At 36.9% G+C, this 17489-nt stretch overlaps 1 protein-coding gene across 2 annotated transcripts in view; it reads right to left on the reverse strand.

The window, feature by feature from the left end:
• ZDHHC17 (zDHHC palmitoyltransferase 17) overlaps positions 1-17489 on the reverse strand; it is a gene marked incomplete at both ends in the record, with an annotated part of 63636 nt that overhangs the window by 26013 nt on the left and 20134 nt on the right. For both annotated transcript variants that reach the window (XM_079538423.1, XM_079538422.1), the window contains 5 exons: positions 1681-1843; positions 2591-2655; positions 7654-7798; positions 9064-9141; positions 12012-12134. In XM_079538423.1, coding sequence (XP_079394549.1) covers positions 1681-1843; positions 2591-2655; positions 7654-7798; positions 9064-9141; positions 12012-12134 — 574 coding nt within the window. The remainder of the gene's footprint in view (positions 1-1680; positions 1844-2590; positions 2656-7653; positions 7799-9063; positions 9142-12011; positions 12135-17489) is intronic.

Consider the following 17489-nt stretch of genomic DNA (forward strand, 5'->3'; position numbering starts at 1 on the left):
AGAGCTGATAACAATTTCATGTTTATTATGTGCTTGTGATGAACATATACTAAATCACCCAAATCAACACCCTTTATAAATACTGACAGGATGGTGAAACCATCTCTGCTAGAAGGATTTTGACATCTGAAGATCCTAGAAACCAACAGGAAGGCATACAAGTAATCCTGACTCCACTGCAGATAATGAAACCAGGCACGTGCCTCTTCTGGCATGACTGGAAAGACATCATGATCCAGCAGGTTCAAAAGCCTATTTTTCCTACTGACTGCTGCTGTCTGTCAATAACGTAACTGCTGCAGGCTAGCTGGTATCATTTCAGTTGGCCAAACATATCAATTTGTGTTACAGATCTCACAAGAGTCCAGAAGTGTAGATAAGGTGAGGACTTCAGGTGCACTAATCAGTTTGTCATGGGAAGCAAGTTATGACACACTGATCTTTTTTCCACAAAAAACCCTACTTACTAATTTTTACCATTAGGTGGCACAGAGAAGAGCTTGAGCTTCTTAACAGTTTGCAAGAAGTGTGGCTAAATTACGATTTGTCTCACAACTGACCTTACAAACTAGGAAATGTATTTGCATATATACATAACTATTGCATGTAGAACCTAGAAAGCTGTAAGTAAATTAAAATGCATCCCTAAAAACACTATTACATGCTGTTCAAGAAAATGGATGATTAGCTTTGTTTGTTTCTAGCCCATTTCTATCACTTATTCCAACTAAAGTAAGGCCTGGCCATCTTAACTGGTAGGAAAAATGGTGAAAGGTCAAATTAATTAGATATTTAATCTTTTATAAATGCAGGTGCGGACCTGACTTTTTGCAGTCTACCTATAATATTTTTAACATTTAATATTATGTGAGAAATACAAATATTTGAAGAGAAAGGGAGTAGTGGAAAATTCTTTTTCTAAATTTGAATTCTGACACCACAAAAGAAACAACTCAGGTGATAAAGTACATTTGATTTGCTACACAAAAAGAAAGAACTTAGATGATAAAGTACATCTGATTTGCTATACATAACAGTAATGGACAGGCTCTGGACAAAAACACTGCAGAGCAAAGATTGAATAGGCCCACCCTCCATCAGAGAAGCTTCTCTTACAGACTCCATGCCTACCACATAAATCCTAGCAGCTTTGTGGCTGGTCTAACACATACTAAGGATGGGTTAAGTTAGTGCAGAACCAATTTTCATGAAGTGCTTCCGGCAAAATAACCAGGCAACTTGAAGTTCCGATACGAGAAAGAGCCCATTTTTGTAATCTACTCTTACTGGTATTTTTCAGTCTTCAATTTCCTTGCCACTGGGAGATGAACTTTCCCACATCTCAATATATTTAAAAAGACAGTCACCCCAAAACTTCATAGAATATGTTCAGCCAGATTTTTTTTTTTTCATCCCAATAAATGGCTCATCATGCATGCCATCTAAAGGTGCACCCCACCCCAAATATATTTGTACTTAACCATTCACAAATTGTCTACATGGGTACTTTTGAAGGTTCAGATTTAGTAGTTAGGCATCACTGTTCATAAACACTGACACTTGGATAAAAGTTAATGGCATGATTTTTGCTCCATCTTCATGATCCCATCATACCCACAAGAATAATTTATTCTTCAGATTTCTATCTCAAACCACTTACAATAAAAACAGACTGTTTACCTTTATATTCTGAGCATCAACATTAGCTCCAGCTTCTAACAGAAGACTAATAACTGTAGTATTTCCTGCTAGAACAGCCCAGTGCAACGCTGTGTTCTTGTGATACTTGTCTCCAAGATTAACAGAAACATTAAACGTAAGTAGTAATCGGGTTGGATCCACACTGGAAAAGAAAAGTCTTATTAGATCTACAAAGGAATTCAATACATTCCAACTTCCTGTTATTGAGTTCAACTTCTATACAGAATATCCATCACCGACATTATGTAGAAGTGACATATTTGTTGATTATCAATGGCTCAAATTCTACTCCCACCAAAGAACAACTGCAATTTTGTTGAATTTTAAAGGAGTTTCTTCTGAAATGTCAGGCAATACATTTAGTACATAATTCTGTTATCGTGCCTCTGAACAGTATCAACATAGATTTGTGAAAGAAAACAAACGATTATATCAAACAGTATATCAAAGTTCTAAATATTTCAGACTTCCACTTCACATTCCAAAAGATGCACATTAAAAATGCTGGTGGCAAATGGCAGTATTTGCAAAAACTTACTTATGCTTCATTCAAAAAACAAAGGAGACAAGTTAGTTTCCAAGCAGGAAACTAATCCAAACTAACTTGTTCTTTGGAGAATTGCCTTTTTACACCAATTTGTTCCAGCAGTCTCCATAGGAAGACCTACTCAGTTTAAAAAAAAAATAAATCATAATACTGAGTATATCTGGATAGTACCTTCTCTCTGGAATAGATCACAAATTAAGAAAGATAAAGTGGCAGTTGTGAAAAGTACACTGACTAATTAAACCAAACCACTCTCAAAAACTCAAAATCAGTCATTACTCCAAGCGACGTATGTAGTTAACACCCAGATTAAGTAAAAATTGCAGCGAGGATATGAATTACCTATGTGTTCTGTAAGCTGCCCACATTAGAGGTGTCATTCCATTTTGATCCATCATATCTACATCCTAAAAAAAAAAGTTGCTGAGATAAGTATGTTTGTTCAAGTAGATAAAACAGCAGTACATAGGACATCTGAAATCTGAAATGATTATTTAACTTCTATCAGAAAGGAAAACATCTGCTACCTACAGTGTTTCGTCCTGTTACAGATCTCTGCCTATAGTGAGGCAAGGAAGTTGGTGGCTCCTATATACATTCAGAGCCAGATCAGACCCTCAAGCCCATGCAAGCAAGTTCCACAGCCTGGCAGCACAAAATTACTCTAAACTAAATTTAATTCAAGACCGCAACAATTGTACTTAGAGGTGGCAGAGCTACATCAGTATCTCCTATGTTATTTCCTTCAGCCCTTACTAAGAAAATTAGTTTGAAAGTGTTTTAATAAAACCATTTACTTCAGAAATTCTTGAGAGAAACTCAAAATATAGAAGTAGCTTTCTACTTGCCACTTCTCTGCTCTGGTATCTGCCAAACGTTCAGCAGTCTGGGACTCCCACCCACTGTGCTACTAGCCTGAAACAGACAAAAGTTATCCAGAAAATCCAACTTAGTTCTATTAAATAAATAAATAACTGCTTTTAAAAGATAGCCAGATTGCAGATACCTGTGCATTTTAGAATTCTTACTCAATTGCTAAGTTAAAAATAATAAAATTAAAAAATCAGAAATAAAAAGCGATTGATAAGAGGGGAGGAAAACCACTACTTTATTGCCCAGCATATTGAGAAACAAGTTGTGCATACTAAGACCAATATTTAGGTCTATTTCCTCTATGTATGCACATAGACTGTATTCTTTAGAACCTCTTAAAGTCACACAACTGTTGGCATTCGCTCCCTTCAAGCTCCTGTTGCCAAGATTGCGAAGGAAATTAGAACCACAGCTGAGCCTCAAGGTCATGCATCCTTAAGAAGCATGACTTCAGTTCACAGGTCGCACTGTGTGAACTACATGTTTTTAAACATTTGTGTACTAACGAGACATAGACAATCACTCTCTTAATTTTTAGATTATACGCAGAAATGCAATGCGTTGTGATCAACAGACACCTGATTGCTTGGAAGGAGGTAAAAAAAAGACTCCTTCAGTGATACCACCAGACAAACTGAGATTATGTCTTGCATACTAGGTTACAGTTAAAAGAGGAAAAAAGATGATGAGCTCCAAATTACTATACTAGATGAGCAGGCTATATCTATTACTCATACTACGCTCCAACATGGGCTGAGGCAGATCCCTCTTCAAAGGAAATGTAGCAACTGAAAAGAAACTAAGACTCGCACACAGTTTTATGTGCATGATAAAATGATGCACAACATGCACAGAAGAGATGCTGTCTACCAAAGCTCCTGTTAAAAATTCTTTGTCATTCTGCCAGATGAATGCTACATTCATACAACAAAAAAGTACGTTTCAGAAAGTTCTGTTGTTCTTCTGTATCAGAATGCTGAGGCAAAAAAGTAAACAAAAAAGTAAACAACGTATAATGCATCAGAAGACTGTTCTTTTCTTGTGTGAACCAACAGGCATCTCAGCATTAACTTCTTGTTAACTCCTGGTGACAGGTCAATCTGATAATGCTCTTGGACAGCTGTCCATGCTGCTAAGGCAGGAATTTGAGCATTACAAGAGGCAGATTTCAATACTAAATACAGTGATGCAATAATAAAAAGTATACTTATATGCCATGTATACAATTCAAATGAGAGAACACAACAGACCAACATCAGTTATTATTTAAAATGTATCTGAAATAGGATAACTCTTTCTCTGAAAGAGAACGACTTTAAAGATTAGCCAGATTTTAGTTCTACAGCATTAATACAGGATTCCACAAGAAGGGTAGAAAACACAGGGGAGGAAACAGCTTCTTACATAAAAAGGAGCTGTGTCAACTAATTCTGCTGCTTGACACCACTTTCCAAAGTAACACAGCTGATGAGTTTGATTTCTGAACAGTCACTAGAGATCACAGCAACATTTTGCTTACCAGGGCTTTTTAATAGTGGTGCTCAAGCCAGTCCTGTGTTATAATACAGCCTTCTCAAAAGCAAAAAAGCATAAAGGGATTCCAGCCAAAAATACACTGAATTGGACAAAAACAGACTGGAAATTTGATCATCTTCAGAAACATTACTGGTTATTTCACATCTCATAGGCTTTATAAAAAGATCCATCATATGTTTATAAAGAACAGGAATCTGAACAAGGTAAAGATCTCTCACATGGACTGTCAGCCAGAGAAAATGAAACAGACTCTCAAAGAAATAGAATACATAAAAGCAAATAGTAAAGAAAATTTACCAGGAAGGTGGAGGTACAACTGAAAACATTTTCTAATTTGTGAAAGATGTACCAGCTATTCTCCAAAAGAAAAGACTTTATAGGATTCTAGTAAAACAAATCCAGTGCAGACTGACAGGCAACTTAACAAGCCAGGTACGGCAAACAAAAGAAGCTGCTTCTGCACAAGAGGCTGCTCTGAGCCTAGTCCATCAGAGTCTGTTTCAACAGCCATAAAGAAGAATCATGATTGGCCTCAGAATTCTGTAACTAATGCACTCCTGTTTAAGTTTAGGAAGTAAATGCTTGGTTTAGAAGCTTCCTCTGGCCTTAGTGCTGCTGCAAGAATGATGCTCAGTGTTGACAAGCGACGGAGAGCTGGCACAGGTTGTTGCCCAGAGAGGTTGTGAAATCATCCCCCTTGTGGATTCAAAAGCTGCATGGACTGGGTGCCTGGCAGCCTGTTCTAGATGTTTGTATTTGATTAGGAGGATGGACCAGACGGTCCTTCCAACATGATTCTGTTTAAGCCCACGTGCCTTTCATCACCCAGATACTACAGTTAGGTTCGGAACAAACACAAGCCTATTCTCAGAAATGTAAGAGAGCCTCATCTCTGTCAAGGAAAAAGGAAAAACGCTTACAAGACTAATAGAGTAAGTCCACATGAGCAAAAGTAGTTTAAGTTTCCAAATCCAAATCATTATATTATAAAGGAAGTAAATATTCATGTCAGCAAGGAGCAGGGTCTGGTGTGACAGGACAAGAGAATATGGTTTCAAACTAAATGAGGCGAGATTCAGACTGGATATAAGGAAAAAGTTTTTTTGTTTGTTTTTTTTTTTAAGAGTGGTGAAGCAGTGGAACAGGTTGCCCAGAGAGGCAGCTGACGCCTCACCCCTGAAGTTATTCAACATCAGGCTAGACAGGACTCTGAGCAACCTGATCTACCTGTAGGTGTCCCTGTTCATTGCAGAGGAGTTGGACGAGAGGACCTTTAATGATCCTTTACAACTCAAACGATTCCATTATTCCATGATTAACAAACTGGCATGCACTTTTAAAGAAGAGTAAAAAGTAAAATCGTGTGTTTCACATTGCCTCTACAGAAGCTGAATAGTTACCATAGCATAGCTAGAAAACTTTGAGTTCAGGGATTGTTATTACAGTGTTATTTATATCTTTTATAATTTTATTATTTTATTTTAAGTATACAAATCAATACATAACTTTAATTCATCTTTTCTGAAGTGCTTGAAGTGTTAACTCAAACACTGAAAGGCACGCAAAGGACACTGAAATCATGCTTGATTACACTGGGGGGATTTATTAAGACTTATCTTTAAAAGAAAGAGTTATTGTCAAGAAACCTGTTACCAAGATAATAGGACTCAAATTTTAAAGTAAGATTTTTGCACCCATGTACATACACATGTACACAACACACACAGCTTCTCTCATAGTGAAGCATTATGTGCTCAAATAAATAAATAGGGCAAGTCTGTATATAAACATCAGGGCAAGTAAACATTCACAGTGAGATTTCATAATAATGACAAAATATTATAAGGGATATCTATACTTCATTAATGCTATGACAACTTTGCAATACAGAGCACTTGCAAGGTTTTTCTGATGTAAGAACATGGGTTTTTCATTTTAGATAATTTATGAACAAAATATGAAACTTGCTCCTGACCAAAAAGTTTTTATTATCTTGCAAAGATAAGATAAGAGCATTATTTAGCTTGCAAAACAGTGATTACGTAAGACTGGCCTCCTCTTATATCTACCTTACTCTCAACCATACCCTAAACACTGTTTCACCAAACAATTTTAAGATAAAAAAAATGATTGTTGCAAAATGCAGTTTTTAAAAATTGTATACACACAGATCATTTTCTGTAACAAATCTAGTTTTGTTTTACAATACAGTAGCACTTTGCAGCTGAAAACAGACCTAAATCAATTTCATACTCATACTCTATCAGACGCATTGGATTGTACCTCACTTGATATTTGAAAGAACAAGTACAACATAGAACTGGAACAGTATTAGCAGGACTGTAAAAAGAGAGAAGGATTTTGACTTCTCTATATGGCTTACAAAGAAAATAAAATCTGTGCTTCAGGAACATACCTGTGGTTGAGTAAATCTATGAAGAATAATGCAGAGCAAGTAGCAAAAAAATGAACAATGTTTTGAGCACAGAGAATGAAGGATGGGAGACAATGTGAAGAGTAGTGAGCACATGTGCTATACATACACATCTTACGTATCTATCAATAATACAAGAGGCATCAAGATTGTTTTTTTTTTAAATCTAAATATGTATGTCAACTCTTAGTTATTAAATTCTTTACCAATGCCTAAGCTGATGTTTCTATGAAGACTTAAAAAAATATCTGCTATAATAGTCCTGGTTAATATTTAAATACTAACTTAATTGGAAATAAAGAATGATAAAGGAATACATTCTAGAATTTGCATATATTACAGTAAGATGTAAATTTAAGCCAAGGTACCATTGTTCCAGGAAAGTAAGTTAACAGATACATGTGCATCAGGTAAAATACAGCGGTCTACAGTAAAAGATACTGATTCATCTTTAGTCAGGTGAACGCTTTGCACTTTCTGACCGATAAATACAATTTTTAATTGTTTCATTATTCCAGTTTTGAGTAGAAACTACTTTAAAATGATATTATTTAAAATTTACCTGTCCCTTTGCTATCAGGTAAGCAACAATTGAAGTATGTCCAAACTGGGCAGCCAAATGAATACAGCTACATCCTTCTCCATCTATTAGCGACGGATCTGCCCCATATTTCATCAGCTGTACAACCATGGATAAGTGACCCTGCCTAAATGCAACAGAACACAGAAAACAAACAACTGAATAACTATACACAGGTATGCCATGCAATTTTAAAATATTTTAAAACAACAAACATGACCTTTAATATATACTTGGACAAAAGTGATCACCATGACCTGAGTCTGCAATCAAGTTTTTAAATCCTTTCACGTGAGCAAATTCTATGCAGCCAACACACAGATCATATGCAATTGGCTTAGGTATGTTGTGAAAGGTCAGTCAGCAACAACAAAGTTATTAGCTCAGATATTTAGCCTATTGTGGCTTCTTCCCATCCACATCTGAAACCTGTTATTTTAAAAGATGCCAAACAGATTATATATATATATATATTTGTGGGGTGTTTTTTTTTTTTGCAGTATATATCGTTTTTCTACTTTTAAAAACAGCAAAGGAGAAAAAAGCCTACTTTTTCTCCATACATTTGAATCTCATCTATTTGATAGACTTATTCTTCCAGCAGATAGGGTGTACAATTATGAGCACACTTACCGACATAGGCTAAAAAACAATCTGTGTGTGTCAGAAGAAGCTTTGCACAATGCTTCACAGAACAGATTATACTTATGAATACCAGGAAGTGTAATCAAACATTCGTGTATTAACATATAGAAAGTAGGATGTGATCTGTACCAGCAAGAAATACCCAAGCTATGATTTTTAAAGGGGTCTAATAAGAAAGTTCTCATCTTTAGTAAAGAAATTATCTTGATACAAACTGATTTTCTACGTCTTCTTTACTTTCCTGCCTATTTGCTACGAATTGTCTGCCACTACTGAAGGCTGACTTCAATTCTTCCAGCCAGTCATCATCCTCACACCACCTTCTACACCATAAGACTGATTTAAAGTGCCTCTTAAAATATCTACACACAGACTAGAAAATTGCAAGGACAGTGTCACACAAAATCAACCCAAGCCCCAGATGGGCATACAGTGATCTTCCAAAGACTGATAAAGCAAAGATCTTCAAAATAAGAATAAAGCAAAGTGACTACAGACTCTAACTTTATTTTATTTTCTCCTGTCACAGAAATCTTCCTCCGCATCAGAAAGAGATAAGAAAAAATCAAACCACGTGCTGAAAGCTCTTGTAAATCAAACATGCCACATTCACAGCACTCCCTGTCATCAGTGACTGAGTTCATCCCTGCACAAGTATTCCCATAAATACAGCCATTGTATAAATCAATCCGCAGTGGATACCAAGTTAAGAAAAACACAGAGGAAAATCCCAAGACTTTTCCTCACCTTGTTGCCCAGTGGAGTGGGGTAGAATTTAAATCTCCTCCAAGCTGATCGACGATTGCACCTTTTGATATATAGTATCTGCACGACAAAAAAACAGTAAATGTTAATCTTGTTTCAATGCTCACCTTGTTTCAAAAGAAAGGACACACAGTAGGCATGTTGTTCAACATTATGGAAAACACCATGTCTTCATTTAAACTTCCTTTTCAGAGATCAATTTTTTTCCTTTTTGATATGGGTGAGAAGAATAGATATACCTCTTCCTGTATATTAAGCATGCTGCTCTTTCTTATCTAGGTTCTAAAGCAAAACACAGTAATTGCTATGTATATTAATAAAAACCACGCCACCATATAAGTATCTTTAAAAAAAAAAAAGTTTCTTCTAAATTTGTTGGGGTGCTCACTAGGATAAAAAAATAATTCTGAATTAATAGTAAAAGAAATGCTGCGAGAAGACTAGCATACTTAGAGAAATTTGGCAAAGATGACAAAGCTATATGTAATTCATCTCACAGCACATATCATCACCACTGGAACAGCCCTGCTAATGTCACTGCTCCAAGAGTTTCTGCTTAAGCTACATTTTAAACCAAGTCTTAAGATTTTACACTTTTCTCTGTTGAAGTACAATATTAAATAAAGAACAGAAACATTTGAGTACTTTAAAAATACTTTAAAACGACAGCCTAAAATTCATTTCTTCTTCCAGAACATTTTAAAACAGACAAGCTACCTGTAAGAACACAGTAAGTAATCCGTTATTTAACTGTAGCAACTCATATTCACAGTCATTTGTAATGTTTCTGCAAACTGCTTTCCTTGCTGTTTTATTTGGCACACAAAACCAGCAGTATTATTTTTCCTTTGTGAAAGAAAATGCACATATTACAAAAACTCATGTTTTTTAAAAAACAGTTTTCTGGTAAGGCTGAGAGCACTGATTCTTCATTCAGTACCATAAGTGCCAATGGCAAAGAGTTACAACTAATAGATTTTTGAAAAGTGCCACCTACCTACAGATTTCTAAGTGCCTGCACACTTCAAGTACCTGTGCCTGTAGACTTTTTGCTTGCATAATACCTTCAAGGTCTATGTGAACCCTACTCTTCTACCCACACAAACCGTCCTTCAAAATCCTCAGCACAGAGTTTCTCACTCCTCAATTTTTCAAGGCAGATGGCAAGGAGGATAACAGTCTGAAAACCATTACTCAAAGCAACTACCTTCTTTTGCTCAAGTGCTTATCAATTCTCAGATTGAAGCTTCAAAGAGAGTCCAGAGGATACTTACAGAAAGAGTAACTGAAGAATGCATTAGTTAACAATATCCACGCTAAAAAGCAGGGTCCTTTACACAGCAGGTTTAAAGGTATCAGATATAAAGACTTGCCAGTGTCAGACAAACAGGTTATCTAACCCTGACCAAAGCAGTACAGTCCACTTCACTGCTTTCTGACACCAAAGGAACAAATCTGCAGTATCTCCCTGCTGAAGCTTTTGGACAATTCAACGAGAACAAGCAGGATTTTTTGAAAGACCTGGTCCTATGTAAGTGAATAGACAAAGCTTACATAAGCTAAAGGGACTTCATTTCATTGTGAAGCAAGATTCAGACACCAACATATAAATTTCAAAAAGACACCAAGAAGCAGATTTAGTCCATTTGGGGAAGAAGCTTCCAAGACAATCTGTCTAGAGAAGAAGACAACACAGAAATTCACAGGCAAAGCCTGGATCCATCTCACTGATGTGACAGCCACTCATAGGGAGGTGAACATTAAACAGATTGTCTCCTTTCAAACAGTAGTCCCTGCAGAAATGCAGAATATGTTCAGATTTTACTGAGCAGCAGTGTTGCTTGTTGGCTAGTACATTTTATTTAGAATGACAAACTTACAGTTTGACAACAGGGAAAAGATAAGGCGACTATTTCCTGCCAGATGGTGCACTGAAATAACTTACGTTTATTTAAGGGTGTTCTAGACTAAGTTGGGATTTATCACTCCAGTATACATAGATGGTGAGTTTTTTGCAAAACTAATCGAATAACTTGATCTTGCCTAGGTAAATCTCCCAATTTTGTGCTTGGTGAGAATGTTATTGAAAGGAGAAACTAAATGATTCGACTCTCCTTGAGTCATTCAGAAATCCATGCCAGGTGTGCAAGTCTTAGTTAAGCAAACTACTTACATTCAAAGCAAGCAGATCTTATAATAGGTTGGCTTAGGAAGAAAATACTTCCAGTGATTTCTGCATTAGAATCACTAAGTCTTGGCCAAGCACTTGACAACTGCCTATGCTTGGATTCAGTAGCTGCGGAATTAAAGTGCATGCAGTTGCTGTTGGCAGAAAGTGAAAAAGCAGAAGACAGATAGATCCTTGTCTGGAGAATATTAAAGGCAGCATCTGACGATGTCAGTCACAAGGTAACTGTAGAGGTATATGGCTAATTTTGCCTTTTCATAACATTGAGTCAAAAACAAACAAAAAAATCAGTGCAGTCATTTAAACAGAAGTATATTATAGATGTCTGACACTTACGGAACACTTTTCCCTGATCCTGTAGAAATAAAAAAGGGTTCCGTAGTTTTCATTACAAAGCATCCATGGACTTCACACCTACCTAGGCTGAACCCCTAGTTTTGCAACAGAAGAACATAAAGAAACAAGGGAAGCCTAATTCCAGGTTTGCACTCTCCACATACAAACTGCTCAACTCCTTCGTCGGGATGACCTAAAATAGTCCACAGCTAGTAAGATGGGCACTGAGATCTGCTATTGCAAGAGAAGCTCACTTAGACCTAAACATCACCTATGTGATACCAAGCTCACTAGACAACATGTTTCTTGGAAGTAGCCACTGCACCTAATGGTCTTTAAAAAAAAATAAAATCAGCATTTTAAAGAATGTAATTAGTTTATATAAATCCTTATATATAGTACATACTTCACCAGATCTATCCTGTTGTTGATTGCAGCCCAGTGGAGAAGTGTCACATTTTCTTTATCCGGTTGTCGCACATCATAACCTGCTTCCACCAACTCTCTACATCGTTCATATATTCCATACCTTGAAGAAGAAAATATTATTTTCAAAGCTGTTATCTTGGGAAAAAAATGAATTAGACAAACACCATAATGATTATGATACTCTATCTTCAACAAAATGGAAATGAAGCAGAAATATTCAGTTTCTAAGTGAATACAGATCTGTTGCAGCAACAGCTTTCCACTTGTAGAAGTTACATGAACCAACTCAAGACTTTACGAAGGACTTCTCTCCACAGGAAACTATAGAGCAGAACAAGGTGAAATACACATCAGTAAGAAGGGTGAAATAAAACTCCTCCCAGGAACTCTCCTGTATTTGTTTCTCACATGCCCGTTTTCTTTCCTTTCCATCTCTGGAAGGCCTCAATAGTTAGACCAACCAGTATGAAAATATCTTAAAAAAAAAAATCAGTACAGCAGATAACAAGATCATCAGATCAGCTATAAACATAACAAACATATTTCAGACATTTACCATTTTGTCTTCTTAGATAACAAACAAAGAGCACCTAACTCTAATATTAAATATTTGTCCTGTTCTTAGTGGCAATAAAAGCAATGTAGTAAGGCTTGTAGAGACTACACTGGAATGTTTGTACAACCCACAGGGATTTCCCAAGTCAAAAGCAAAACCTGGAATCAAGTCCAAACCTTTCTGTCCATGCAATATCTGACTTCTGCTGGAGCAGAAGTTTAACATCCTCTCAAAGATGGAATTTAAGTACATTTTCCTTACGCTGCTTCTACGTTTTCCTTTTTAGTGATGACACATACTTAGACAACAGAAGGCCTCTTTGCTCTACTAAAGTCAGCCAGTTTAACTATTGTTTAGACTTTTTTTCTTAGGGTAATTACCATTCTTACTTTTTCTTTAATACAGTTGAATGGATCTTCAACCCAGACCATAATGCCACAGTGACATTTCAATTGACTCAAGTCAAAGTCAGTAACACTTTCCAAGCCCATAGCTGGACAGTATTAAAAAAGAAGTATTAAAAAGAAGTACTAGACAGAACCTACTAAAGTATGCTGTTCTCAACTTCTCAGGGAAAGTTACACTGGAAATCATAAAAAACAAGATACTACTGTCATTTCTCTAATCTTTCGAAAGCTTTGCCAAGGAACAGGACAAAGATCACTGCCTGCCACACATACTAATTGCAACCAGATACAGCTTGATTCCTCAGACCTAGCAGAAAAGCAGCTATGCCACGAATAATTTGGACAATAAATCTTTGTTTTCAATCAGGTGGGGGGAGAAGGAGGTGCACGGAAGGACAGCGTGGTTTATGAAGACTCAGAAGTATGCAATCAGTTAGAACACATACTCAGGCAGGTGTAAAGACACCTGCCAAGAAAATCAAGAAGGTTCTTAGTCTGGCCAATCTTTGAAGTTCAAGTCTAGATCAAAAATGTGATTGCTCAAATGGGTTAAGACACAATTCCTGGATGTTCATGCAGTCAAAAGCACCACTGAAAAAGGTTTACGGTAACCACAGGCAAATCAGCCAAAAATGAAGATTAGTGAAAAAACAGCAAGAGGGGTGATAGCAGAGCTTCTGAAAGCAAGATAGCTAATTCTGGTCGTAAGGGCAGTACATAGAATTGAATAGGGCAGTTGGAAGGGAACACTTCCAGTCAGTGGGAACCTCCGCAGCCTACAAAGGGCTGCAGTAAATCACTGAGATGGATCCAGCTACAAAACATCACTAACTCCGTCAATACTACGGGGTGAATCTCATCAGATCCCATGAACATTCAACTGATGGTCCCTTGCAGCTGAAAAGTTGTTTCTTTCCCGTGGTCTTCCAGCACAGAGGACCAGGCAGCCCAAGTCATTAATGTTAAACACTGAAGTAAAAAAAAAAAAACCTAAAAAAAAAAAAAAAAAAAAATGCATTAAATGCCTCTGCCTTTTACTCATCCTTACTTCCTAGGTGACCATCAAGTATCAGTCCAATGTTTTCCTCAGACCTTGCTTTTTTTCACTGTCTGACATTATACTGACAAGTTGAGCTCTGGCTTTTTTTGTTTTCTCCCAGAAGAGGTAAACTGCAGCACTGTACTGCCCCTGTGAAGCAAGACCTTGCTTCCAGATTTATATTTTCTTCTGCTGCCCTTGTTCTAAGAGTTCCCCATTCAGTCAAACCAGTCTTTTACCCCACTTGCTTCATTTGTGGCAGAGTGGGATTGCAAACCGCTGGGCTTTTAAAAGATGGTTCTTGAAATGCAATCCTCTAAGAGACCTGCAAACCCATTGGGCGTGATTCCCAAGGCACACTGACAGCTAATTCCTCAACCAGTTTCAAGCTTGCTCTCTGAAAATGGGTGGCAACTCAACTGATTTCCTTTCTCATTACATCAAAAACTTTGAGCTCAACTATTTCACGATCAGTGTGGCCAAGACAGCCAACTACCTTCGTATCTCCCATAAGGCCTTCTCTATTCTCAAACAGCAGATGTAGGAAGGCACCTTTCCTGGTTAGCTCACTAAGTATTTGTAACAGGAAATAGTCTTCAACATGCTTTAGGAATTTCCCAGAGCTGCTTATCTCACACTGACATTTTACAACGTTCAGAGGTTGTAACTGATTATAAAAGATTTAATGTGAGGTGTGATTTAGTAACTCTATAGTTTATTGTCACAAGAGGTCATAAGGTTCTAAACATACAAAAATCACCAGGCAGAAAAGATCAATTTACAGCAATTCATTCCTGTTCCATGAAAAAGCATGCTCTCCACAAGAAAACAGTGAATTTGATGCAGTTCTGGCTTCTTGAGCTCTGCCCTAGAAGCACAGCACCCCTCTTTTACATAACAGCTAGTCTTCTTTCATCAGTTTGCTGCAGTTGACTTGGCACTATCTTCTGCAAAAGTTCATGACACACTGTTAGATTACAAAATGCACATTATACTCACCACACTCCTAATGTAGCTGTAAAGGAGTATAGAATGGCTCGAGTTGGAAAGGATCTCAAGGATCATAAAGTCCCAACCTCCCTTTCACAGGTGGGGTTGCCAGCCATTACATCAACAACCAGACCAGGTTGCCCATGGCCCCACCCAACCTGGCCTTAAATACTCCCAGCGATGGGGCATCCCCAATCTCTCTGAACAACCTGTTCTGGCAATTCCTTTCAAGAAAGAGGAAGGAGGAAAAAAATTCAAATCTCATAAGAGGTTGTACATCAATATAACAAATTCTGCGCTTGGGTGAATTCTAGAGGATGATATTTGTAAATATCAATGGAGTGTAATTATGAAGGTATATTACTAAGCTCGTCTTGTTCTTGGGAAAAACCTGACTAGCTCTTCTAGAGCAAGAATAACATTGCATAAACTCATTTCGTTATTACAGTCTAATGTCAGCAGTAACTAATGTAATATCTCATTTTTCATAAGTCAAAGATATCTAAATTCAATTAGAAACTCATTTCAAAAATAGTATTGTAGAATCCCTTTCCATTTTAAATATGGAATCCATTTTTGTCGGCAAGCACAGTTTTAGAAACAGACACTGCCAGCTTTGCCATAAGATCAACACAAAGTACACAATACTAGCAAGGAATCTCTTTTCAGAGAACACATCACTATGGCAAGCCAAGAGTTTACTCCCTCATCTTGCTATCTTTGCAAATTCAATCAAAGCTATTTTAGCTGGAAATGCAATTAGTAACAAAACGATTATTTTTTCCCCTAAATCTTTTCAAGTCTCATTCCATGAATGATGGCAGTTATTAACACACAAACAATATAGGAATATGTGAAACAGAAAGGCAGCTTTGTTTTTAACAGCAAAGCTGCTCCTTAGCAAACTCAAGAGCTGCTTAATGAACCACGAACAATGATGTTGAGAAATGAGAAATTCAGTTGTTGCATGCATTCCGAAGTCTCAGAGCGGGTAGGCAGTTGTAGTTATATTGGTAATTGGTTTACAGAACAGGAAATTCACACCCTTCCACTTGAGCTTTGATTATATTGCTGAAAATGGTATGGGTATATACACATAAAAAAAAATCCACAGGCTAAAACAACAAGCAGGTAAAGCGCATGCATGCCTCTGTCAAAGTCTGCCCATCCTGTCCTCTGAACGGTTGAAAACAACAGTGGTATTTGTAACATTGGCCAGCTCTCACCAATTCCCACTATTCTGGAGGATTTTTTTTTTCTTTCTTAAGTATACTATGAATGTTCTTAAATATATCCAACTTTCTTTTTTCCCCAGGAAGCTTCAGCACAGATTCTGCAAGCACTGCACCACACTAAAACTAAAACTAAGAGAAAGTTAATCTTGCAATAGGAAAATCATACTTAGGGCACAAGGAATCAATCTTGCAGAACCCAGGAAAGTAGTTCTGTATATCGTTAATGTTTAACACTAATGTTCAGAATATTATTTAACACACTTCCAGCATAGCTGGATTAAATTGTCTCAGAGGTGGTTCTAGTCATAACCCACCATATACGTCTCGATCTGTGAACAATACCTACCTTTCCGTAGCTTCATGGCTTGACCAATTTTAAACAGTCAGCAATCAACTTGAAGTCACTACATTAACATGGTACCTCTTCTAAGTCACATTCAAAGTTAACTCCAGTCTTGAATGATGCAGGTGCTTAACATAAGAGATGGAAAAAGTACCAGTATCTTGTCTATTAACTCTAACTAGATGTCTTCGGACATGTTATAACATTCCAGTGAAAAATGCCCCTTCTTACTGATGTGTGTAAAAACCAACTACTATCATTTTTACCTCAGCAGAAGTTTCTGCAAAACAAGGAAAGTATTCTGCTGGTAAATCAATAGATCCACTTCTAGGCAAGATCTGAGGAGGAATGTAACAGGAGAAACACAGTCCTCTTTGCAATGAGAATATTGACTGAACTGTTCTTTCCTATACCAAACTTTGATGATCCTAAGAGGTTATCAGATTGTGTAGTTCAGTGCACAAGCACATTAACTGAATAGGTGTCCAAACTACAAATTAGGATAAAGCAGATGAACATTCCAGCAGGAGATGAACGGCAAAGAATAAAAATTCTTCTGGAAAAGCATGTAGAGTTTGCAAGCTTTCATTTTCACCTGCTGAATGCATCATTTTACTAACTTTTATTTCTCTGTAGTTAAGAGTCAAGAAAGTCAACATTTTAAAGTCAAATTTTACAAACAGCATATATAGAATACAGAGAAACTAAAACATTTTCATTCATTTTTTTAATCAACTTTGTAGTTTAAGGAGCTGTTTCTCATTTCAATTTTGTACAATAACAAACAGCTGACTTCACAGCAGAAACTTTTAATAGTGCAGTACATGAAAAACAGCATGAACAACAACGACTGACAATAAGCTAAATAACTGACTAGCTACTCAG

This window comes from Tetrao urogallus (genome assembly GCF_951394365.1).
Source record: "Tetrao urogallus genome assembly, chromosome: 1".
Lineage (NCBI taxonomy): Eukaryota > Metazoa > Chordata > Aves > Galliformes > Phasianidae > Tetrao > Tetrao urogallus.